Below are 27,729 nucleotides of genomic sequence, written 5' to 3'. Positions count from 1 at the left end.
CTATACCTGACAGCTTTGACAATGTACACACCTGCGCAGCAAGTGTCTCCGCTTGCTGGGGGGCGGGGAGGGAGCATCATCGTCGCCATAATCCGGTTCTAGCCTCAAGTTTGCAGCCTTTATCAGCTTCTTGTACTTAGACCGACGATTTTGGAACCAAATCTTCACCTGCAAGAAAGAATATTTTTTTTTATATTTTATTTAAACGAACATTACACATACAATCCTCGTATAATTATATACAACATGTATTACAATCATGTCACATAAAAACTCAAGCACCCCGTCCACTTCGAAAGTGTACTGGACTCTACCCTGGAGGACTTAACTATACAACTTAAAGGCTACAATAAAACATCAAGTTCATTGCTAGTCGTCCAGTGCCTGACTGGAGCTACTATACAATATCAGTAATGACAACGATATCTATAACCCAAAAATTGAAAATAGTATATACATGTGTTGCACTTAGAGCTGTAACATACAGCAGCGCATAACAAACATAATTATAAAGGCTATTTTCTAGTATGATTTATTTACAAAGATAAGTTAATTAGGTTTATTAAAAGATGAACCCAAGTAAACCTTCCACAAGTGTCCTAGACACTACCCTAAAGTGACAATCATCCCCCGCCTATACTAATCAATCCCCCCTAATTTCAAAACACAACATATCCATAACTAGGTATCACTGCAAGCTTGTTGCAACAGGAATATATAAGCGAGTACAATAATATATATGTATAAACATTAAAAAGGAGATGCATACTTATGATGTATATACAACCATAAAATTACAGTAGCTTAGAACAATCAAGTTTAGTAATGGTTTACTCCACTCAATATCTACCTGCACAATATGTTATACCCCTACCCTGGTGTTACATAACACCTCACAATATGTTATACCCCTACCCTGGTGTTACATAACACCTCACAATATGTTATACCTATACCCTGGTGTTACATAACACCTCACAATATGTTATACCCTTACCCTGGTGTTACATAACACCTCACAATATGTTATACCCCTACCCTGGTGTTACATAACACCTCACAATATGTTATACCTATACCCTGGTGTTACATAACCACTCACACCTTCAATAGGCACATAATCCTAAGTGTGGCTGAAAGGGTGCACAGCCACGGCAAATTTATCCGCCCAGTGCTTTATTCCTGGAATCGTGAGTGTTGCAACTAGTATATATAAAGCCCTAACACGCCCTTCCAACCCCCCCAGCGATGTTACTCATAACTGAGTGCCACAATAATATGTTTTGCATAGATTACATACAATACTATTATTAAATATTAAAAACGTGTGTCCCAAAAAAACACAAACGCCTTTACGAATTAGCACACCATTCGCCTGTGAATAAAAGGGAAAAGGTATTTTGTTCCAGGTGTTAAACCACTAAGCTTCATACCTAAAACCACTAATTTTTTACAACAATGCAAATATGCAGGGTCACAACACCCCACAATGAATTTCGTTGAACAGCAATTAAATTTAACATGGGTATAAAATTAATACAGTACTGTGCCTAACCAGAGATCCCAAGGTTTAGTTACCTGGTTAGAAAGGTTATCCTGTACGCAGGGAACATAACCATAAGTTAAATTAGTTTATCACATATCTCATTCCTTCACATCATCCATTCCCCACACACTATCCACACAACTTTGCTGCTGAACCACCTTACCCTCATACATCCCTCGGAAGGAGACCAACCCTTTGCCCGCCCCCTGGGTTCACGAGAAGGAGGCGACCCACAGTGATATTCCAGTAACCCTCTGAGAAGCTGGTTGTCCACCGCCCCCCATAGACTTGTCTATTCCTACACATCGTTCTATAAAACCTCGCCGCTAACGCTTTTATCCTCAAATCTCCCCTTACCTCCCTCATCCCCCAAGAAACATAAATAATCCGCTATGATATATATTAAAGCCCTTCCTACATCCCTTGGCACCCCATTTACATCCAACAATAAAGCCCGTAGGAACGACCACCTCCCCCCAAAAGTCTGATAACACCCCCCCATCCATAATCTCACCCCTCCAAAGAGGGACAAAAAAAAAATACCGCATGAAAAGCTGTTTCGACGTCCCCACAGTGCAAGCATGAGGCCTATTTTACAAGACCCATTTTACGCAGCTCATCCTTAGAGGCCAAAATTCCCATAATAAAACGATATACTAACTCCCTTACCCCCGCTGGTATCCTAAACAAGCTAAACTCCCTCCAAATGGTCTGCCAGTCATACGCTGGGTATACAGCGACCCCTTGTAAAACCCTGACCCCCCACAGCACGCACCAGCCTTTTTACCTTTAATTTAGACACCTGTCTTACAGTCAATAAAAACCTCAACATATCCTCACAATCCCTCAAATCCCTACCACACCACCATCTGCGTGCATCCTCCATCACCCTGCCCACCCTAATACCCCGATCCCCCCCCTGCCCGTATATACCTTTGTTTAATATATATAGCCATTACTCTAGGACCCAACGCCTACAGGCCGAGACCCCCTCGTCACACATCCATCATTACTACTTCCTTACGTAACCAAGCCCTCCCAAACCCCCACACATACCTTAAAACCCTCCTCTGGATTTCCAGAATGTCCTGTACTCTTAAAGGAAGCACCTCTGCCACCCACCACACCTTACTATAGACCAGCGAGTTAACCACCAATACTCTCTGTTGTAACGCTACATCCGTAGCCCTTAAACTTCTAAGCCTATCCAAAACCCTGCTTGTAACTAATTCCGAATTGACCCTCCTGCATTCTCGCACCTCCGCCATGTACCATACCCCACATACCCTAATTCTGTCAACTACTGTCCATCCCAACCCCTCCCCCAATTTCCCACCAATCCAATTCCCCACCTCTAATAATCTCTACTTCATTAGATTGACTCTCATACCCGTAGCATTCCCAAAAATCTGAATTACTCCACCGACCATCCTTAAATCTTCCTCACCCATTACCAGTACAGTAGTATCATCCACATACCCAACAATACCCCCCTGCAAACTCCCATCATCCCTTGTCTATTCAATACCTCATCCACAAGCCCATAGAAAGGATTCTGCACACAGGCAAACAGCAACTGAGAGAGCGGACAACCCTGCCGCAAACCAAGTTCTCCAAACAAACTCTTAAGAAATCCCTGTTCACACAATCATACGCATGAGCCAAATCTAAACCGAGTATTTCCCCTCCTGGACATCTCTCAATAAATTCCCTTATATGACAATGACCAGCCCTTATACTTCGCCCCGGGATGCCATAATGCCCCCAGAAGGAATATTAATCAGAGAACAGGTTGGGAGTTGAACCCATGGCAGGAGTCCTAAACCTAGGCTAGCCAGTGTATAATCCTTTTAGTACAATTTCATGAATCAAGTTTGAATAATGTTACTAAGTTTATCACATTGACTAAAAATTACAAATGAAAGGTATTGAATGAAATATGTACACGATTAGTGAACAAAAAAAAAAAAAGAATCAACATAAACTATCACCAAATCACAACATTATTATACAACAATGATGCTGTACCACATTTTACAAACAAAACATCTGATTACACAAAGTGATTTTTTTTCTGAAACTCGCTAACTTAACAATTCTGCTAATTAAACTTAAAAGTGTGAGGGATGTGTGGGCCGGGCCAGCGAGCCGCCAGCTGCAACAGCCTAGTTACTGATCTGGCAAGCACCAGACAAGCCTGGTCGAAGGCCAGACTAGCAGAATAGGAAAACTCTGGAACCCCGGCAAAGATAACTCAAAGGTAAAGGTGTCATACAGTGCCTGGGGAATGATAGGTAATCAGGTTCAATCCATGGAAGGAAATGATAGATCCAATTCCGAGAATCAAGAATCATTCACCCCTTGCCCTTGGAGCCTAAATCCAGTAGATAGCATTTTGACGGATGTTAAGGACTCGCTGGCGGCGATAAAGGGAAAGAGGAGATGCCTGGTTTGAGGTGGCTCAGTACCCTCTCCAAAATTACATGAGATAACCCCCCCCCCCCAATAACTGCTTCAAAACAAGTCTGTTAGCCCCCTTCCAACCAAACAGCCAGTCCCTCGTCTTCAACTGTCTTTACTTTCCAACCAGGCAAATAACTCCTGCATATAACTGTTATCAGCTTTATAGTCACTGGAGGGGGAAACGTCTTCATAATAAAGATACCGAGGTGTTGCACATGCGTCGTATTCAACAATTTGTCGGTATTGTACACCATTACCGCTGTATACTCCTGTGTCCCGCGAAGCGACACACTTAAGACACGATGGAGGTAAAATCTAAGCACCTCCCGCCACAGGTGTTCGTAATTACTAGATAAACGACATCTTCCCGTCTCCGCCCTCACCAGCACCACCCTGACAACTACCAGGGGACAGACGAGACACACACACGAGACACACACACACACGAGACACACACACACACGAGACACACACACACACGAGACACACACACACGAGACACACACACGAGACACACACACACACACACGACACACACACACGACACACACACGACACACACACACACACACACACGACACACACACACACACACGACACACACACACACACACACGACACACACACACACACGACACACACACACACAGACGACACACACACAGACGACACACACACACACGCACACACACGACACACACGAGACACACACACACGAGACACACACACACACACGAGACACACACACACACACGAGACACACACACACACACACGAGACACACACACACACGAGACACACACACACACACGAGACACACACACACACACGAGACACACACACACACACGAGACACACACACACACACGAGACACACACACACACACGAGACACACACACACACACACGAGACACACACACACACACACACACACACACGAGACACACACACACACACACGAGACACACACACACACACACGAGACACACACACACACACGAGACACACACACGAGACACACACACACACACACACACACACACACACACACACACACGAGACACACACACACACACGAGACACACACACACACACGAGACACACACACACACACACGAGACACACACACACACACGAGACACACACACACACGAGACACACACACACACGAGACACACACACACACGAGACACACACACACACGAGACACACACACACACGAGACACACACACACACGAGACACACACACACACACACGAGACACACACGACACACACACACACACACACACGACACACACGCACACACACACACACACACGACACACACACACACACACACACACACACACACACACACATACACACACACACACACACACGACACACACGACACACACACGACACACACGACACACACGACACACACGACACACACACACACGACACACACGACACACACACGACACACACACACACACGACACACACACACACGACACACACACACGACACACACACCAGACACACACACACACCAGACACACACGACACACACACACACGACACACACACACACGACACACACACGACACACACACGACACACACACGACACACACAGACACACACGACACACAGACACAGACACACACACACACACACACACACACACACACACACACACACACACACACGACACACACACACACGACACACACACACACGACACACACACACACGACACACACACACACACACACACGACACACACACACACGACACACACACACACGACACACACACACGACACACACACACACGACACACACACACGACACACACACACACGACACACACACACACACACACACACACACACGACACACACACACACACGACACACACACACACACGACACACACACACACACGACACACACACACACACACATACACACGACACACACACACGACACACACACGACACACACACGACACACACGACACACACACACACACACGACACACACACACACGACACACACACACACACACACACACGACACACACACACGACACACACACACACACACGACACACACACACACACGACACACACACACGACACACACACACGACACACACACACGACACACACACACACGACACACACACGACACACACACACACGACACACGACACACGACACACACACACACAGGACACACACACACACGACACACACACACACGACACACACACACACACGACACACACACACACACACATACACACGACACACACACACGACACACGACACGCACACACACACAACACACTACACACACACAACACACGACACACACACAACACACGACACACACACACACGACACACTCACACACGACACAGGACACACACACGACACACAGGACACACACACGACACACACACACACACACGACACACACACACAGACACACACACACACAGACACACGACACACACACACGACACACACACACACACGACACACACACACGACACACACACACGACACACACGACACACACACACGACACACACGACACACACGACACACACACACGACACACACACACACACACGACACACACACACACACGACACACACACGACACACACGACACACACACGACACACACACACACGACACACACACACACGACACACACACACACACGACACACACACACACACATGACACACACACATGACACATGACACACACATGACACACACACACACACGACACACACACACGACACACACACACGACACACACACGACACACGACACACACACACGACACTCGACACACACACACGACACAAGACACACAAACGACACACACACACACACGACAAACACACACACACGACACACACACACACACGACACACACACACACACACGACACACGCACACACGACACGCACACACGACACACGCGCACACGACACGCGCACACGACACACGCGCACACGCACACACGCACACACGCACACACGACACACACACACACGACACACACACACACGACACACACACACACGACACACGCACACACGACACACACACGACACACACACACACACACGACACACACACACGACACACACACACAGACACACACACACACAGACACACACACACACACACGACACACACACACACACGACACACACACACGACACACGACACACACACACGACACACACGACACACACGACACACACACACGACACACACGACACACACACACACACGACACACACACGACACACACGACACACACACACGACACACACACACATACACACGACACACACACACACGACACACACGACACACGCACGACACACACACGACACACACACACACACCACACACACACGACACACACACACGACACACACACACACGACACACACACACACGACACACACACACACACGACACACACACACGACACACACACGACACACACACACACGACACACACACACACAGACACACGACACACACACACGACACACACGACACACACACACACACACACACACACACACGACACACGACACACACGACACACACACACATACACACGACACACACACACACGACACACGCACGACACACACACGACACACACACACACACACGACACACACACACACACGACACACACACACGACACACACACACACGACACACACACACACGACACACACACACGACACACACACACACGACACACACACAGACACACACACACACACGACACACACACACACACGACACACACACACACGACACACACACACGACACACACACACGACACACACACACACACGACACACACACACACGACACACACACACACGACACACACACACACGACACACACACACACGACACACACACACACGACACACACACACACGACACACACACACACGACACACACACACACGACACACACACACACGACACACACACACACGACACACAACCACACGACACACAACCACACACACAACCACACACACAACCACACACACAACCACACACACATATATGACGATAGAGAAGTCTTCGAGGAATTAAACACAAGAACTGCCTTCGGAAACGTCCATAAAAGTCTTTTAGGCCTCTCTCCACTACATATGTTGAGGCTCATCAGAGTATGCAGCACCAGCATGGAGCCATCACCTGATCAAGCATATACGAAAATTAGAAAATGTCCAAAGGTTAGCAACAAGACTGGTCCCTGAGCTGAGTTAAAGAGAGAGACTAATGGAATGGAACTGAATCTGATGACTTTAGAAGGAAGTGGGATTAAGGGAGGAACGATTGCGAAATAAAATATCTCAAGAGGCTTTGAGAAATCAGACTGGGACACTTTTTGAAATGGGAGGCACAAGGGTTAAAGGACCTAGTAGCGGCCAGCGAAGAGGCGGGGCCAGGAGCTGTGAATCGACCCCTGCAACCACACTAGGCGAGTACAACTAGGGGAGTACACAGATGGAAACTAAAAACAAAGAAGAGCCAAATGGATTTTAGGAAATACTTTTTCAGTCTCCGGTGGTTAAATAAATGTTATGAGCAAAATGACGAAGTGATAGAGAAACTCAATGCACAACAGGAAAATGCAAACTCCCTTCCTGTAAGCTTTTTCACCCTGAAATGTGTCCCTCTTCAGTACAGGAAAGACTGTGCTATAACTTAAATTGCCAGGCACACCATCTAAAGGGGACAAAAAGATACAAAACATCCAGGCCATGGGAAAACCTGGGTAGCCACAGCCACTCAAGAGGGAGAGGTTTTTTAGTGCCAGGAAGAAAAAAAAACTGGCAGGAAATGGCAGAAATCGTACACCAAATCCAGTCATTCCTGGAGTGGAACCACAGTCGATGGCCTCCACTCCAAACCAACAGATACAGATACTAATGCCGGAAAAAAAATCCCCCCTCCCAGTACCAACAATACCACCAGTCCGATGACATTCTTCTTTGCAAATATACAGGGTCTAAAGCCAGCAACAAACAACAAAATACCTTTCATCCGTGGACTGCTTGCAGAGGCAAAGGCAATGTTCGCGGCTTTCACTGAGACCCACATAAAGGATCACTTGGACAACGAAATATGGATCCCAGGTTACAACCTATACAGATGTGACAGAGTGAACAGGCGAAAGGGGGGGGGGTTGGCCTGTACATTGCAGAGTTACTTGTGTGCACAGAATTGCTGAATGCCTCAAATGATGTAGTGGAAGTTTTAGCAGTAAAGATCGAGAACCAAAACCTAGTCATTGTGGTGGTCTACAAGCCTCCGGATGCAACATCCCAGCAATTCCAGGAACAGCTGTTAAAAATTGACCACTGTCTGGAAAATCTGCCAGCTCCTGCACCCAACATCTTGCTCCTGGGGGATTTCAACTTAAGGCACCTAAAATGGAGGAATATAACAAATAATACTGTTGCAGTAATAACACCAGGAGGCAGCTCTGATGAAAACTCACACTCACACGAGCTTTTAAATCTCTGCACAAAATTCAATTTAAACCAGCAAATAATAGAACCTACTAGACTGGAGAATACACTAGACCTCATCTTCACTAACAATGATGATCTGATACGAAATGTCACCATATCAAAAACAATATACTCAGATCACAACATAATTGAGGTTCAGACATGTATGCGCGGAGCCCCAGACCGACATAATGAGATTAGTCACGAGGGAGCATTCACCAAATTCAACTTCAATAACAAAAACAAAGTGGGACCAAGTAAACCAAATCCTAACTGATATAAGCTGGGAAGATATACTAATAAACAGACCCCAACTTATGCCTAGAACAGATTAACTCGGTGGCGCTCGATGTATGCACAAGGCTTATTCCTCTAAGAAAAAGGAGTAGTAGATGTAAAATAGAAAGGGACAGGAGCTCCCTTTACAGGCGACGGAAAAGAATAACAGAGCGGCTAAAAGAGGTCAATATATCTGAAAGGCGTAGGGAGACACTGGTCAGAGAAATAGCAAGCATCGAACTTAAGCTAAAGGAATCTTATAGGAGTCAGGAATCGCGGGAAGAACTAAAAGCCATAAATGAAATCGAAAGAAACCCAAAGTATTTCTTCTCCTATGCCAAATCAAAGTCGAGAACAACGTCCAGTATTGGGCCTCTACTTAAACAAGATGGGTCCTACACAGATGACAGCAAGGAAATGAGTGAGCTACTCAAGTCCCAATATGACTCAGTTTTTAGCAAGTCGTTAACCAGACAGAGTCGAAGATCAAAATGAATTTTTTATGAGAGAGCCACAGAATTTGGTTAACACAAGCCTATCTGATGTTATCCTGACGCCAAATGACTTCGAACAGGCGATAAATGACATGCTCATGCACTCTGCCCCAGGGCCAGACTCATGGAACTCCGTGTTCATCAAGAACGAGCTTTTACCATCCTATGGAGAGGGAGCATGGACACGGGGGTCGTCCCACAGTTACTAAAAACAACAGACATAGCCCCACTCCACAAAGGGGGCAGTAAAGCAACAGCAAAGAACTACAGACCGATAGCACTAACATCCCATATCATAAAAATCTTTGAAAGGGTCCTAAGAAGCAAGATCACCACCCATCTAGAAACCCATCAATTACACAACCCAGGGCAACATGGGTTTAGAACAGGTCGCTCCTGTCTGTCTCAACTATTGGATCACTACGACAAGGTCCTAGATGCACTAGAAGACAAAAGCCTTCGACAAGTGTGACCATGGCGTAATAGCGCACAAAATGCGTGCTAAAGGAATAACAGGAAAAGTCGGTCGATGGACCTATAATTTCCTCACTAACAGAACACAGAGTAGTAGTAGTCAACAGAGTAAAGTCCGAGGCAGCTACGGTGAAAAGCTCTGTTCCACAAGGCACAGTACTTGCTCCCATCTTGTTCCTCATCCTCATATCTGACATAGACAAGGATGTCAGCCACAGCACCGTGTCTTCCTTTGCAGATGACACCCGAATCTGCATGACAGTGTCTTCCATTGCAGACACTGCAAGGCTCCAGGCGGACATCAACCAAATCTTTCAGTGGGCTGCAGAAAACAATATGAAGTTTAACGATGAGAAATTTCAATTACTCAGATATGGCAAAGACGAGAAAATTAAATCGTCATCAGAGTACAAAACAAATTCTGGCCACAAAATAAAGCGAAACACCAACGTCAAAGACCTGGGAGTGATCATGTCGGAGGATCTCACCTTCAAGGACCATAACATTGAATCAATCGCATCTGCTAGAAAAATGACAGGATGGATAATGAGAACCTTCAAAACTAGGGATGCCAAGCCCATGATGACACTCTTCAGGTCACTTGTTCTATCTAGGCTGGAATATTGCTGCACACTAACAGCACCTTTCAAGGCAGGTGAAATTGCTGACCTAGAAAATGTACAGAGAACCTTCACGGCGCACATAACGGAGATAAAACACCTCAATTACTGGGAGCGCTTGAGGTTCCTAAATCTGTATTCCCTGGAACGCAGGCGAGAGAGATACATGATTATATACACCTGGAAAATCCTCGAGGGACTAGTACCGAACTTGCACACGAAAATCACTCACTACGAAAGCAAAAGACTTGGCAGACGATGCAACATCCCCCCAATGAAAAGCAGGGGTGTCACTAGCACGTTAGGAGACCATACAATAAGTGTCAGGGGCCCGAGACTGTTCAACTGCCTCCCAGCATACATAAGGGGGATTACCAACAGACCCCTGGCAGTCTTCAAGCTGGCACTGGACAAGCACCTAAAGTCGGTTCCTGACCAGCCGGGCTGTTGCTCGTACGTTGGTTTGCGTGCAGGCAACAGTAACAGCCTGGTTGATCAGGCTCTGATCCACCAGGAGGCCTGGTCACAGACCGGGCCGCGGGGGCGTTGACCCCCGGAACTCTCTCCAGGTAAAACAGTTTTAAGAGTAGGTACGATAAGATCTTTGAGGCTAGTTACCAGTAATGGTGTTGATTAAAGTTTAAGGCATAACCAGAAGCTGAGACAACCCCCGCAAACTTAACTAGGTGCGTACTGGCAATTAGCAATAAATCTGTAGGGGTCAAATAGTGCCTGAGAAATGGGAGATAATCAGCTTTGACCCGAAGGACTCTTCGGACGAAGAGCTCTTTACTAGCATCGAGAGAGCTTGATAAGTATATTTATTGATTTTTTATTGTTTCAGAGGTATGATACAACTTCCCCTTCTATTTTTGTTTCAAAAATTAACATGAGAAATAATTTGCAACAAACAATAGAAGTCTTGTGTGGATAATGGAACTTAAGAAAAATTCAAGACATTCATTGAGGAAAAGTGGAGGAGGAAAGGGAGGTGGAACATGGGAAGTGAGGTACTGTAGGGTTGAGACGAGTCGATGGGGACGGGAGAGAGAGAAAAGGGATGGGGGGAGACGACACTACTGGTAAAACAATGACCGGTACACCAAGTGATTACTGGAAGTGTATGTCTTCCATCAACTTGTGTCTCTAACACGTACATTGTCTTGTCACAGTGGAAGACTTGGTGGGGAGGGAGGGGGGAGAAGTTATATGAAGTGGGAGAGGGGGCGGGAGGGAGGGCGGGAGGGAGGGAGGGAGGGAGGGAAGGAGAGAGAGAGAGAGAGAGAGAGAGAGAGACGGGAGAGAGAGACGGGAGAGAGAGACGGGAGAGAGAGACGGGAGAGAGAGAGACGGGAGAGAGAGAGACGGGAGAGAGAGAGACGGGAGAGAGAGAGACGGGAGAGAGAGAGACGGGAGAGAGAGAGACGGGAGAGAGAGAGACGGGAGAGAGAGAGACGGGAGAGAGAGAGACGGGAGAGAGAGAGACGGGAGAGAGAGAGACGGGAGAGAGAGAGACGGGAGAGAGAGAGACGGGAGAGAGAGAGACGGGAGAGAGAGACGGGAGTGAGAGAGAGAGAGACGGGAGAGAGAGAGAGACGGGAGAATAAGAGAAAATGGGAAGGGAACACAGTTTTTGCAAGAAATATACATTAAAAAAGCCAAGCAAATTAAGCAAATAAAAGTTATGACTCGCATGTGACTATCTTCACCAGATGTGCAAATTACTTAATGTTAAACAAGGTAAACATAAATTAACTTCTAAATAAAGTTATCACTTGCACTAGTATCCTCATGACCAAGTCTTCTCAATTCCTCTAATGAAGCAACCTATTCTCCAATTGTTTTGAGCGCTCAGGAGAAAACACGCCTCGCCCTGCCACCGATATTTTTTTTTTTTTTTCAACGAACCGGCTGTATCCTACATTTTCTTCTTCGACCGCCTTGTTGCCAGATGTATCACGGAGTGTTTTTCTAATTTGTTTATTTGTGGTTAAAAACATTCTTGTAATTTTACGTAACCATACCTAACCTAGACTAACTTACTCGAATTTAAAATAAAGAATATACATTCTGAGGAAAAAAACAGAAAACGTGGAAAGATTGACAGTGAGCAAAGCAACAACTACTGAACTGCTATGTGACTACAGGATTTATTGTTTCAAGTAGAATTGTGGCTAATACCTCCAAAATAAGTGGTGGCTGCTAACAGGGTCCCTTCCGTAACAAGTCCCTCGTGTTACACAAGGGCTAGATTATTACTATTATACTCATGCACATTACACTGGTCCATTTAGCATTAAAGTATCCCGAGGTGAGAACATCGTAGAAGCAGACCCCAAACTGGTAACAACCGAGGTCTTGACAACTGGTAACAGAAGCCAGCTTCCCTCACAACAGGGCCCACGCGACTAGCAGCAACAGACGTGTTAATTGTTCCTGGACGCATATCATGTGCTTCTTACCTATCACCTCCACACATCTTCACAGTATGTGTTGTTCTAGATGAGTTTTACAGTTTCCTCGCTATAAAGTCTTATCTGCCTCCACAGATATGGCACTTCCCCACCCTCGTACAAGAGTCTGCCTCCAGCTACAACACTCACTCACAGGAGCCAGTGCCCACCCACACACACTGCGACACCTTACTCAGTGTTCACGTTTTCGCCAGTCCACGTTCACAATTACCCCAAATTTGTGGATTAGCTGTGACATGTTTCAGCCACGGTACTATGGGTTAATTGTAAATAGTTTCAGTCACGGTATTGCGGGTTAGTTGGGAATAGTTCGGCACGGTACTGTGGGTTATTCTTCAAGGTAAACATGGTTAGAGGGTGTACATCAAGGGTCGGCAAATTTGTTTACAAGAGCACTACCCAATTTTCCTTTTAAACCGCCGAACCGAAACCGCATCTTTGAAGCAGACATTTTTCTGGCTACTGTACTTCAGACAAACCCTCATCCCTGCTACTGGTCGAGGCACTGGGTAGGAAAAAATCCCTCAACTGACTTTCCCTGATGCAATAAAAAGCTACACGCTTGAGCTAGGCCAAGGAAAAGCATAGAGGCAAGAAAAAAAAAATGGTAGAGGGGGAAATAAAAGAAGACCCCCTCCCCGTCCCATGAAACCTCCACTCACTTGTGTCTGTGAGAGTCCTACCATCGAGGCCAGCTCTCCTCGCTCGTGCTGTGCCAGATACATAGAGCGCAGGAAGCGCCGGTTGAGCTGCTGCAACTGTTGGAATGTGTAGGAAGAACGCGCCTTCCTGGTGGTGCTGCCACCACCACCACCACCACTCACGCTCATACCCTGCTGGTGTGGGAAAATATTACACACGTAAGATATAAACACACATGAAGGTCTGCAACATGCGAAAATAGAACAAATTTTTTTAAATAAGATAAATCATAACATTATAATTTACATAACGCTTGCAAGGTAAATGGAAAACCAGACACTCGCCTGAGGTTCAAACAAGCCAGATAAATACAAATGTAAGAATTAGATTTTGAAAATTTTGCTGCATATGGACACAAAAGTATCTAATGTAAGGAGAAACATTACCGAAAAAGAAAACATCAAACTTATTTTCGTAATTAAGTTCGTTAAAAGCGAACTAACGTGAAAGACAAAATAAGAGTGGAGGGTCATAACTGGTTGTGGGGCGCGGGGGGGGGGTTATACCTGGCGGTGGGAGGGCCATACCTGGCGGTGGGAGGATCATACCTGGTGGTGGTGGGAGGATCATACCTGGTGGTGGTGGGAGGATCATACCTGGTGGTGGTGGGAGGATCATACCTGGTGGTGGTGGTGGGAGGATCATACCTGGCGGTGGGAGGCTATACCTGGTGGTGGTGGGAGGATCATACCTGGTGGTGGGAGGATCATACCTGGTGGTGGTGGGAGGATCATACCTGGTGGTGGTGGTGGATCATACCTGGTGGTGGGAGGATCATACCTGGCGGTGGGAGGGCCATACCTGGTGGTGGTGGGAGGATCATACCTGGTGGTGGGAGGATCATACCTGGTGGTGGTGGGAGGATCATACCTGGTGGTGGTGGTGGGAGGATCATACCTGGTGGTGGTGGGAGGATCATACCTGGCGGTGGGAGGCTATACCTGGTGGTGGTGGGAGGCTATACCTGGTGGTGGTGGTGGGAGGATCATACCTGGTGGTGGTGGTGGGAGGATCATACCTGGTGGTGGTGGTGGGAGGATCATACCTGGCGGTGGGAGGCTATACCTGGTGGTGGTGGGAGGCTATACCTGGTGGTGGTGGGAGGCTATACCTGGTGGTGGTGGGAGGCTATACCTGGTGGTGGTGGGAGGATCATACCTGGTGGTGGTGGTGGGAGGATCATACCTGGTGGTGGTGGTGGGAGGCTATACCTGGTGGTGGTGGGAGGATCATACCTGGTGGTGGTGGTGGGAGGATCATACCTGGTGGTGGTGGTGGGAGGATCATACCTGGTGGTGGTGGGAGGATCATACCTGGCGGTGGGAGGCTATACCTGGTGGTGGTGGGAGGCTATACCTGGTGGTGGTGGGAGGCTATACCTGGTGGTGGTGGGAGGATCATACCTGGTGGTGGTGGTGGGAGGATCATACCTGGTGGTGGTGGTGGGAGGATCATACCTGGTGGTGGTGGGAGGATCATACCTGGCGGTGGGAGGCTATACCTGGTGGTGGTGGGAGGCTATACCTGGTGGTGGTGGGAGGCTATACCTGGTGGTGGTGGGAGGATCATACCTGGTGGTGGTGGTGGGAGGATCATACCTGGTGGTGGTGGTGGGAGGATCATACCTGGTGGTGGTGGGAGGATCATACCTGGCGGTGGGAGGCTATACCTGGTGGTGGTGGGAGGCTATACCTGGTGGTGGTGGGAGGCTATACCTGGTGGTGGTGGGAGGCTATACCTGGTGGTGGTGGGAGGATCATACCTGGTGGTGGTGGTGGGAGGATCATACCTGGTGGTGGTGGTGGGAGGCTATACCTGGTGGTGGTGGGAGGCTATACCTGGTGGTGGTGGGAGGCTATACCTGGTGGTGGTGGGAGGATCATACCTGGTGGTGGTGGTGGGAGGATCATACCTGGTGGTGGTGGTGGGAGGATCATACCTGGTGGTGGTGGGAGGATCATACCTGGCGGTGGGAGGCTATACCTGGTGGTGGTGGGAGGCTATACCTGGTGGTGGTGGGAGGATCATACCTGGTGGTGGTGGTGGGAGGATCATACCTGGTGGTGGTGGTGGGAGGATCATACCTGGTGGTGGTGGGAGGATCATACCTGGCGGTGGGAGGCTATACCTGGTGGTGGTGGGAGGCTATACCTGGTGGTGGTGGGAGGCTATACCTGGTGGTGGTGGGAGGCTATACCTGGTGGTGGTGGGAGGATCATACCTGGTGGTGGTGGGAGGATCATACCTGGTGGTGGTGGTGGGAGGATCATACCTGGTGGTGGTGGGAGGATCATACCTGGTGGTGGTGGTGGGAGGATCATACCTGGTGGTGGTGGGAGGATCATACCTGGTGGTGGTGGGAGGATCATACCTGGTGGTGGTGGGAGGATCATACCTGGTGGTGGGAGGATCATACCTGGTGGTGGTGGGAGGATCATACCTGGTGGTGGTGGGAGGATCATACCTGGTGGTGGTGGTGGGAGGATCATACCTGGTGGTGGTGGGAGGATCATACCTGGTGGTGGTGGGAGGATCATACCTGGTGGTGGTGGGAGGATCATACCTGGTGGTGGTGGGAGGATCATACCTGGTGGTGGTGGGAGGATCATACCTGGTGGTGGTGGGAGGATCATACCTGGTGGTGGTGGTGGGAGGATCATACCTGGTGGTGGTGGTGGGAGGATCATACCTGGTGGTGGTGGGAGGATCATACCTGGTGGTGGTGGGAGGATCATACCTGGTGGTGGTGGTGGGAGGATCATACCTGGTGGTGGTGGTGGGAGGATCATACCTGGTGGTGGTGGGAGGATCATACCTGGTGGAGGTGGGAGGATCATACCTGGAGGTGGGAGGATCATACCTGGAGGTGGGAGGATCATACCTGGAGGTGGGAGGATCATACCTGGAGGTGGGAGGATCATACCTGGAGGTGGGAGGATCATACCTGGAGGTGGGGGGATCATACCTGGAGGTGGGGGATCATACCTGAAGGTGGGGGATCATACCTGAAGGTGGGGGATCATACCTGGAGGTGGGGGATCATACCTGGAGGTGGGGGGATCATACCTGGTGGTGGGGGTGATGACTGTGTTTGTAGCCATCTACACCCATGAGAGAGTATGGTGGGAGGCGCAGTGTGGGGCCTCCCGTCATGCTAGACGACCCGGGCAACACCAAGGAACCAGAATTTCCTGCAGGAACCACAAAGACAGGCGTTTGTTACAGAAATACAATATTTTAACGATTAAAATTATCCTAATTTAACGATTAACAGATAATTGAATTTACTAACATACACCAAGTAATTTTTTTTTTTTTTAGTTTTAAACATTAGACGGCGAATGACAAAATAAATCACACACACACACACACACACACACACACACACACACACACACACACACACACACACACACACACACACCAAAAAAAATTATTAAATTGTATAATCAAGGAGACGCCTAAGATGACAGTGGTCAAAAAAGTTTACATCAAGCTTGACTCCTCATGCAAAGAGTGATATATAAATTTTACAGACTGCTAATATGCAATATTACATTTTACAGTAAAATAGAGCTCTTTCAAAATTAACGCAAAATCTATCTTTACCTTAAGTGCATTGCCTTTTTTTTTCTAAATATAAATAAAACTGGGTACAGTAGTTTTTATAGTGTGGAGAAAAGATAGCTATGATGGCTTTCGAACGCCTGGTACTGAAATCTGTCGGTGTGAACCGGGAGACTAAGACGCTAAGGATAACGTTCATTACACGATGGATACAGCAGCTACGGAGAGTTATTCCAGTACAGAAACCTGAATCAAAAACCAGGATTGTAATTCTTCTCTATATTCGACTGATGAAGTCTGCAGTGCAAGCTAAACGTTTCGTTAATAAAGATACGAAAGTGTTACATACGTCTTACTCTTAAATTTGTCGGTATTATAAATCATTTATAATACGATGTATCTGCCAATGTAATGGTGTGGCAGAAAAAGAACGTACACAGAAAGACAGTCTCGCTCGGTGCTGGTTTATTCGTCAGGATGATCAAATATCTCCTGACCTGGACCTCTGTCAAATAATGACTAGTGATTGAAAAAAACCAAGGAAAGGGTGGGGCTGGAACTCATGGCGTGTTATTGCGATTTCGTGAGACTATTAACCGGTTGTATCCGCTGGCCTACCAGAAGTAGATTCTAGATTCCATTAAAAAAAATCTTTTGACACCTAACAGTTTTCTACGATAAGTAGAAAATCCACATTGTAAACAGTGACGCATTTGCTGGGCATGTTCACTTAGGTTTAGCCTGTTTTGTGTTTGTGTTTCAAATCTCGCCTTTATGCATTATTGCCACCGTATGTTTCATGAAGCATTAAACTCTCACGAGTCATTTGGCACAAGAAGTGGTGGAGGTTCGATCCTCCGTCCACTAATCGTAGCCCCTATTTTTTTATTATTATTCTTGTATGGTGTGTTGAAACATAGCCCTACTGATCTTCGTGCAGTCGCTAGGTGTTAAAACCTTATCAATCAACCACCCATGCTGTGGGACTAAGAATCACATTATCCTTTTGCCTTAGTATGCCTAACATCAGGCTGGTTCATATCCCAACGTGAGGCAGGAGTCTCAATGAATGTGTGGATACCAGCAGGTAGCAGAGTACTAAGACCTTGGGTGCATAACAAAAAGGTTGGGCGCTAAGGGATGGGCGCAGAACTACGTTTCATCGCTCGTCTCCTAACTTGGTCTTGGCCTACATCAGGTTCCATTCACAAGGGTTCTACAGGACGTTAGTTTAAAATTTTATAATATATAAAGAATTAAGTTGGTTAAAAATATATAATTATGTGTATTATGTAGTTGCGTGAAATTATGGAAGTTCGATCCTACTCCTGATGATCGGACCCTTATCCCCTCTGATAAGATCCAGGAATGTGACAACGCCAGGTAACTCGTCTATTTTGAAGGCCTCGCTGTGTGTGGTTAGAGGCTTGCTATTGCCCCGCTAAGTTTTGTCATCCTTTAAGTTAGGGAGACAACCCCCAGCAGTGTCGGTCCCCGGTGGTCCAGTGTCTCTGGTCCTGTCAGGAGCGGACCGAAAGTCTGCAGGTTACTGCTGGATGTTGAAGTAGCTTTCCCCTTAAAGGAGATAGGTGCCTTGATGCTGATGAGGGGCCCTTGACCAAAGGAATTGGACCTATCTTCTAATTCCTTTAACTAAACCTGAATGCCTTCCATCCCCTTAGGCGCTATTACCTCTACGGTTTAGCTCTTCATCCATAAATATAATGATAGTAATCCCTCAGCAACTCACTTTGTCTAGCATTCCTGTTTCATATACATGTACCGTTTTAGGCACAAGGATCCATCTTCGGGGCATATCTGTCGGAGAAATACGAAGTAGCGGCTTTCTTGTGCGCGTGCGCACAAAAAAAGAAAGTAGCAGTACAACAGGTTTGCATAGAGGTGACATCAAGGCACATCCTTGAAGGGCCTGAAGGCTGGAGTCTATTAGTAATATGATACTAAGCACAAATCTCCCGCTCCTCCCACTCCTGAAGGCTGGAGTCTTATTAGTAATATGATAACCAAGCACGGAGCTCCAGCTTAGTGAAGAAAAATAATAATGACCTTTTATGTTTTACATATGATAAAACAATGGTGCTTCTCAGTAAACGAGTCTTTCCCAACGAAGCTATTGCTCCTAACAAGGAGTCAATTGCCTCTTAATGTCTATTAACAAATAACACTTGATAGAAAACTATTGTCGACGTTCCGATCCGTCTTGGATCATTATTTTGATAAATAGTTCAGAAAAGACCGAAACGTCGGCCAGTTCCTCTCGTAAATGTGGGTTATTTGTCAATCGTTTAAGCCACTGTATTGTGACTTCCATTCTTCATGGGGTCTATTGCCCCTCAATAGAAAAGTTAATTTCCAAAAAACAGCGAGAGCTAGTCGTGGACATTAACCTTAATTCACTTGGCTCTACGTTTTTGTTTACTAATGTTATTACACAGCCGCACCAACTTTTTAAAAGGCTATTTTATCCCCCTTGCTCGCTTGCCACGTCCAGTCTATTACCTGTAGGGTGTTATTACCACACTGAACTATGGTTCTACCGCCCCTCCCCACTGCGGCCCAATGTTGCCTTACTAGGCTAATACAGGTCACTTGCCTTAGTGTTTAGGCTATAAAGCCTCGTAAACGCCTTCATAATAACAGCTTCCCTCAAACATTTCATGTATTTATATGGCGTTTGACGCCTTTAATACTTGTAATTTGCACGTGACTCAAGTCTCATAGGCTTCTGTAAAGTCAGGGGAGGGGGAGGTTATTATATTAATGGGGAAGAACCAAACCCGAAGAGGGCATGTAGCTCCTGGCGAATGAGATAATCTGGCTCGATCCGAGGAAGAAAATGGGAGGTAGTTGTCATACACTACCTGGCGAATGGTAGGAAATTATATCTGATCAGAGGAAGGAGAGGATAGCCCCCAATTCCTTAGATGAAGAGCCCTTCATCATCAAGCTGTCCTCTTTGAATTTCAAAGCCTAAGTGAGATGGGAAATTTGCACTGGTGACAATGGTTTATGGCATAAAACTGACTTACCGGCGGCCATCAAGTGTTGGTACTGCAGTGGAGAGTAGGAAAAGTGTGTCGGTGGATGAAGGTGCTGTGTAAACGATTGTTGGTGCTGTGTTTGTGATGTACTTGACTGATGTTCATGTTGCTGCAGCAGTGGCGGTAAAGAGGTCTGTTGATGCCGATGCTGTTGCTGTTGTTGTTGTTGTTGCTGCTGCTGCTGCTGCTGCTGCTGTTGCTGCTGTTGTTGCTCTTGCGGATTTTGTTGTTCTTGCGGATTTTGTTGTTCTTGCTGATTTTGTTCCCGCTGCTCTTGCGGATTTTGTTCCTGTTGTTGCTGCTGCTGCCGCTCTTGCGGATTTTGTTGTTGATGCTGCTGCTGCTGTTGATGTTGCTGCTCCTGCAGTTGCTGCTGCTGTTGATGTTGCTGCTGCTGTTGATGTTGCTGCTCCTGCAGTTGCTGCTGCTGTTGATGTTGCTGCTGCTGTTGATGTTGCTGCTCCTGCAGTTGCTGCTGCTGTTGATGTTGCTGCTCCTGCAGTTGCTGCTGCTGCTTCTGATGCTGCTGTGGCGGCGGCGAAGTGGTCTGGTGCTCCTGTGGCGACGGCGATAAAACCTCTTGTTGCTGATGATACTGCTGTTGATATTGCTGCTGCTGCTCCTCCTCCTCCGAGGCCTGCTTTGTGATCTGTTCCTGCTGCTGCTCTTCCTGGTGCGAGATATTATCATTCAGCTTTTTATACTTGTCCGTATCTCGGGACTCGCCATCCTGCGTCTCACCATCTCTCTCACCCATTACACCTGCCAAAGAAATATACATTTAAAAACGTTTAAGGTGTTTTACAAGATAGCAAAAATATCATACACTTAAAGTCCGGACGACTAGGGAGGGCTCTTCATACTGGTGACGGGCTCTTGATCTATACTAAGGAACTGGACCTATGCTCCCTTCCTTAGCTCAAACCCGGCCCTGTATTACCTCTATGGGTTTAGCCCTCCCAATAATAATAATAAATATCAATATTTATAATAATTATAAATGTGAGATTTAAAGCCTAGCGACTACTGATGACAGTCTCCTTGTACCCCAACTACCTCTTACTCTCACTGCAGCTACTATTAAATAATGATCTGATATATCTGTGGCCCCTCTAAAAACAAGCACATCTATAAGTCTACCCAGCGACCTCCTCTCTGCTAATATATAGTCTGAAAACTGCTGCAATTACGCACCATATATCTCGCGTACTTATCGTCTTTCTTAAAATACGAATTACCTATTACCTAACCTCTTCATATACATTGTTTTTTTAGACAGCCCCCCCCCCAAATCATCATTTGCCCTCCTCACTCTAATGCTACTTACTATGCAATCTACACAAGTTTCTTCCATTAAGTTAGATCCCCCACAATTGTTTTCTCATTTCTTTTAAAACTCCTCGAGCATTCACAAAACTAAAATTTTTATCTTTCGCACATCTCTGCCCCAGGAACATGAACACTTATAATAACCCACTTCTCACACATAGCCCTTATTCTAACCCATGTATTTTAATTGAAACACTTATACCACTCTTCTCCCATAGTTTATCACTTAATATCACTGCTACCACTTAATTTGCTCTAGTTCCCTCGGATATACCCGATTTAACTTCACTGACTCCCAATGAAATTCTCACCTTCTCCAGCTTTGTTTCTCTTAGAGCTAAAACATGCAGCTTCTTTTCACTCATAACATTAACCCTTAAGTCTTTCTTTTCACCAGTACTACACACAAACACCCAACTTCAAAATTTACTTCTGCGTTTTAGTAATTTAAACAAAGGGGTTACTATCCCCTTGCTCCTAACAATTTAGTCGCGTTCTACAACATGCACGGCTTACGGAAGAAGCATTCTTCTCCACCTCCCCATGGAGATGAAACAAAACACTAAAAGATACATACTAATAAGAAATTAGAAAGGAAACTCAATTCTGGGTGAACACACATTTACATGCACAGTCGCAAACAGTAGTAGTAAGATTAACCTGTCGTCTTACGTGTTTGTGACACAAATTACACCAGCAATCCTACCGGAGCGTAAAACAATTACAGGTTTCAGTTTCACACTTGTCTCAGGACGGTAGTAACTCCCCGGGCGGCTGAGGTCTACCAGTCTAATATATATATATATATATATATATATATATATATATATATATATATATATATATATATATATATATATATATGTTGGCAGTTTGGAGGGATATGTTGTGTATCTTTATATGTATATGCTTCGAAACTGTTGTATTCTGAGCGCCTCTGCAAAAGCAGTGATAATGTGCGAGTGTGGTGAAAGTGTTGAATGATGATGAAAGTATTTTCTTTTTGGGGATTTTCTTTCTTATTTGGGTCACCCTGCCTCGGTGGGAGACGGCCGACTTGTTGAAAATTTATATATATATATATATATATATATATATATATATATATATATATATATATATATATATATATTCTTTCTTCTTTCAACAAACTGGCCATATCCCACCAAAATAGTGGCCCAAAAAGAAAAACAAAAGTTTCTCTTTAATTTTAGTAATGTATAAAGGAGAAGGGGTTACTAGCCCCTCCCGGCATTTTAGTCGCCTCTTACGATACGCATAGCTTACGGAGGAAGAATTCTGTTCCATTCCCCCATATATATATATATATAATGTGTAGTGCTAAACCAAGAAATGTCATACATCGTCAGAGGAATGGAAATTAATGCTGGTTAAATCCAAGGAAGGGGAGGATAACTTCATTATTAAAAATTTAGGAGAAAGTGCTAAACCCATAAGGGCCATATAGCGCCAGGGGAATGGGGGTGACTAGGTTCGATACAAGGAGGAAAAGATCCAATTTCTTGGATCAAGAGCTCCTCGCTATCAAGGGCCTCAATTGAGAGGAAAAAGCTCCATTTCCTTGGATCGTGATCCCTTCACCGACATCAAGGTACCTCTTCCCATGGGAAATATTCAGATACACAATGTAAATCTTGGCACATCCTATGAGATGTCATTATCTTTATAAATTATATTACGATTATATTCATGATGAACTTAACCGATAAGAGACAATCAGGTTGGATCCAAGGAAGGAAAGAACAGCTATAATTCCTTGATCAAAGTTCCCTTCACCAGTCCCAAGGCAACCAACCCTCTCCCTCCTGAAGAAAGTAAAACATGACATCACAAAGAAGTAACGGTACTTGGACACAAGATGAAAGGAATCTGGCAGACTGTAGAATTACATATCGATAACTCTTTAGTGACTATCAAACTAGCTTCTCAGACCACGGAAATTAGGAATAAAAAAAATCAGTGATGTACGGAGATGTGACGCTAGTGGGTGTGGTTAGGAGTATGGCCAGCCTAACAGAAGCAGTTTCCAAATTTTATTCTTCCACACCTCACGAATTTTCAAACGAAGCCTAGCTTACGATTCGTGCCAATTCGGAGAACTGTAAATATCCACATAAAAAAACGCGTGTCTTGCTGTCAACTACAAACTTGCATACATCTCTAGGGATAGACTCCTGCTTACCTGCATTAGCCTCATCAGAAACCTGAGTAAATGACAGCATAAGGAAGATAAATTATGACATGGAGGAAACTAATTAGAGGAATACAAAACATATAAGATGCAATAATGAGGCTTTAATTACCAGTGCTCTCATTCTATTAATTAAACCCACTATACATAAAAAGGTACCCTCTCACACAGGCAACAAAGCGAGTGCGCGCCCACTGACGCAGCTTCCCAATATAAGGATTTTCTCCTCACGAATGTTCGCAACCTTCACAAATACTATCCTGGAGGTTACCTGGAGGTTATTCCGGGGATCAACGCCCCCGCGGCCCGGTCCATGACCAGGCCTCCCGATGGATCAGGGCCTGATCAACTAGGCTGTTACTGCTGGCCGCACGCAGTCCGACGTACGAGCCACAGCCCGGCTGATCCGGCACTGACTTGAGGTATCTGTCCAGCTCTCTCTTGAAGGCAGTCAGGGGTTTATTGGCAATTCCCCTAATGCTTGATGGGAGGCTGTTGAACAGTTTTGGGCCCCGGACACTTATGTTTTCTCTTAGTGTACCAATGGCGCCCCTACTTTTTATTGGCGGCATTTTGCATCGCCTGCCCAGTCTTTTACTTTCGTAGGGAGTGATTTCTGTGTGCAGATTTGGGACCATTCCTTCCAAGATTTTCCAAGTGTAGATTATGATATATCTCTCCCTCCTGCGTTCCAACGAGTACAAGTCAAGTGCTTCCAAGCGTTCCCAGTAGTTAAGGTGCTTGACAGAACTTATACGTGCAGTAAAGGATCTCTGTACACTCTCTAGATCTGCGATTTCACCTGCTTTGTATGGAGATGTTAATGTACAGCAGTATTCCAGCCTAGAGAGAACAAGTGATTTGAAAAGGATCATCATGGGCTTGGCATCTCTCGTTTTGAAAGTTCTCATTATTCATCCTATCATTTTCTTTGCACGTGCGATCGTGGCACTGTTGTGATCCTTGAAAGTGAGATCCTCATATCAGCAACACACGACGTATATTACATTATTATTATTATTATTATTATTATTATTAATTATTCATGGGGAAGCGATAAACCCATTAAGGGTCATGAATGACTTGATAAGATTCAATGCAGATCGAAATTTTATCTCGTGCTCTTTCTAGTGTATTTTCTTCACTCCCGCAAGGGTTATACGTTATCTTTTATAATTATTATTATTATTATTACTACGTTTACTGGGAAATGTTAAAAGCCGCAGTTTTCATAGAGCACCTGGCAAAGAAATAGTTTTGAGATATGATCGTTTTGACCTTGCATATCACTCTGAGCTCTTGGCAATAAAATTATATACAAAGCACACAACCAATAGATAAAAACTACTAGCACGGGAAAAAAACAGACAACACATAATTACTACCACGCCAAGTTACATCCTGAATCAGTTAAAAACATTATATTATCAACGGTAAAAATTCTTAAATTTCTCAGGTCTCCCTACACCCTCCCCAGTAATCACGAACACTACGATGTACACGGAAAGGTAACCAGGGTTGATCTGAGGAAGTGGAAGATAGTTTTAATTTCCTGGGTCATGAGTCCTACAGCATCCAGGAACTAACCCTTAAGAGATGGAAGATAGGGGGATTTGTAGTCTCTTTGTCTTCTTTAAAAATGTATATCTTGTTATAACGAAGTTTACGTATAAAAGGTCAGACATTATTTAATTTGCTAATGTAAACCAAGTAAACCATGCACAAATATGTTACAAACGATTATTATTATTATTATTATTACGGTAATTACGAGAAAATGCTATCCCCAGTAGAGATCGTGCTGGGTCTAATTCTTTGGATCAAAATTCACTAGCATCATGGCCCCCCAACCTTCATCCTAGTCTTCAAGAGAAGTGTTAACACAACATAACATCTCACATACAAGACAGTGTGGACCCACGTTAACCAGCCGTTTCCAACCTGAATCTTTGACAACACTGACATATATTCATTATTTTAAGCTTAAAACATGTAGATTTTTAACTCCTATCGAATTACCATCAACAATGAGAATGCTCTGATTCCTAAACCAGTTAATGAAGTAAACTATGCATTTACACCGACGAAGAATTAGACATGTGCAACATCTGGGTATCTTTACAAAGATACCCAGATGTTGCACTTGTCTAAATTCTTCATCTTGTCAGTATTGTATACGAATGACATACAATTTACATCCTACAGATGTAACTATAATATCAGATAATGCAACCAAAAGCACCGCCAATAATTAATTTCTTTTTAAAGACTTGTCTATACTATAGCGTGTACAATCACTAACAATTCCTCAGTAATTTCCAGTAACATTCCATAAAGTATGATTCGGCAAATTCTTTACGAAATCGAGTGAAATATTTACAAAACTGGTTCCATTTCAGAAGCGACTGTAAGCGTTGAACAATGGTGCTCAAGGTAAAACAGTCCAGGTTATGACCACTTAAGCTTGGACAAGATAATTAGGTTAAAACCTATCGCCTAAGCGTGGGCCATTAATTAAGTCGCATTTCATCCATAAATAAACATCAGTGACACTCTAACCCCTAAATTAAGGATTGAGCTGTGTGTATACACTGAGATATATACACCTGAGGATGCATACACCGGTCTACAAATAAGGTCGAACTAACCGGAAAAAATCAGTTCATCGTTCAACAAAAAGTAAACATATTTGCTCTGTCAATGGCCAGACTTCAGTTGTTTGGCTTGTATCAGAGCCGCTACCAGCCCCAGGACACACCCTCCCGCTGCCCACTTATCCGGTTAGGCCCTTGATAACAGTCACTTACCTGTGAAATCAGCGATAGGGATGTTTAGAGCGAGAACAAGGAAGCACAACCTGGTACACTACCCACCCGGGAATCTGCCCATTACTGTTGTGGCAGGTCAGCAGCCACTGCCCTGCCACGCC

General features: G+C 45.5%; 1 protein-coding gene across 1 annotated transcript; it reads right to left on the bottom strand.

Annotated features, from left to right (window-relative positions):
• Positions 1-27,729, bottom strand: LOC128700679 (mediator of RNA polymerase II transcription subunit 15). The gene is made up of 5 exons (XM_070096983.1): positions 27,608-27,729; positions 21,248-22,021; positions 17,697-17,821; positions 14,591-14,761; positions 1-168 (listed from the first exon to the last, which is right to left on the bottom strand). The coding sequence occupies exons 2-5, from the start codon at positions 22,014-22,016 to the stop codon at positions 1-3; spliced, it is 1,233 nt and encodes a 410-aa protein (XP_069953084.1). The 5' UTR covers positions 22,017-22,021; positions 27,608-27,729.

This window comes from Cherax quadricarinatus, chromosome 56, assembly GCF_038502225.1.
Source record: "Cherax quadricarinatus isolate ZL_2023a chromosome 56, ASM3850222v1, whole genome shotgun sequence".
Lineage (NCBI taxonomy): Eukaryota > Metazoa > Arthropoda > Malacostraca > Decapoda > Parastacidae > Cherax > Cherax quadricarinatus.
Note: the sequence above shows the minus strand (reverse complement) of the source record. Positions and strands in the feature narration are given on the sequence as shown.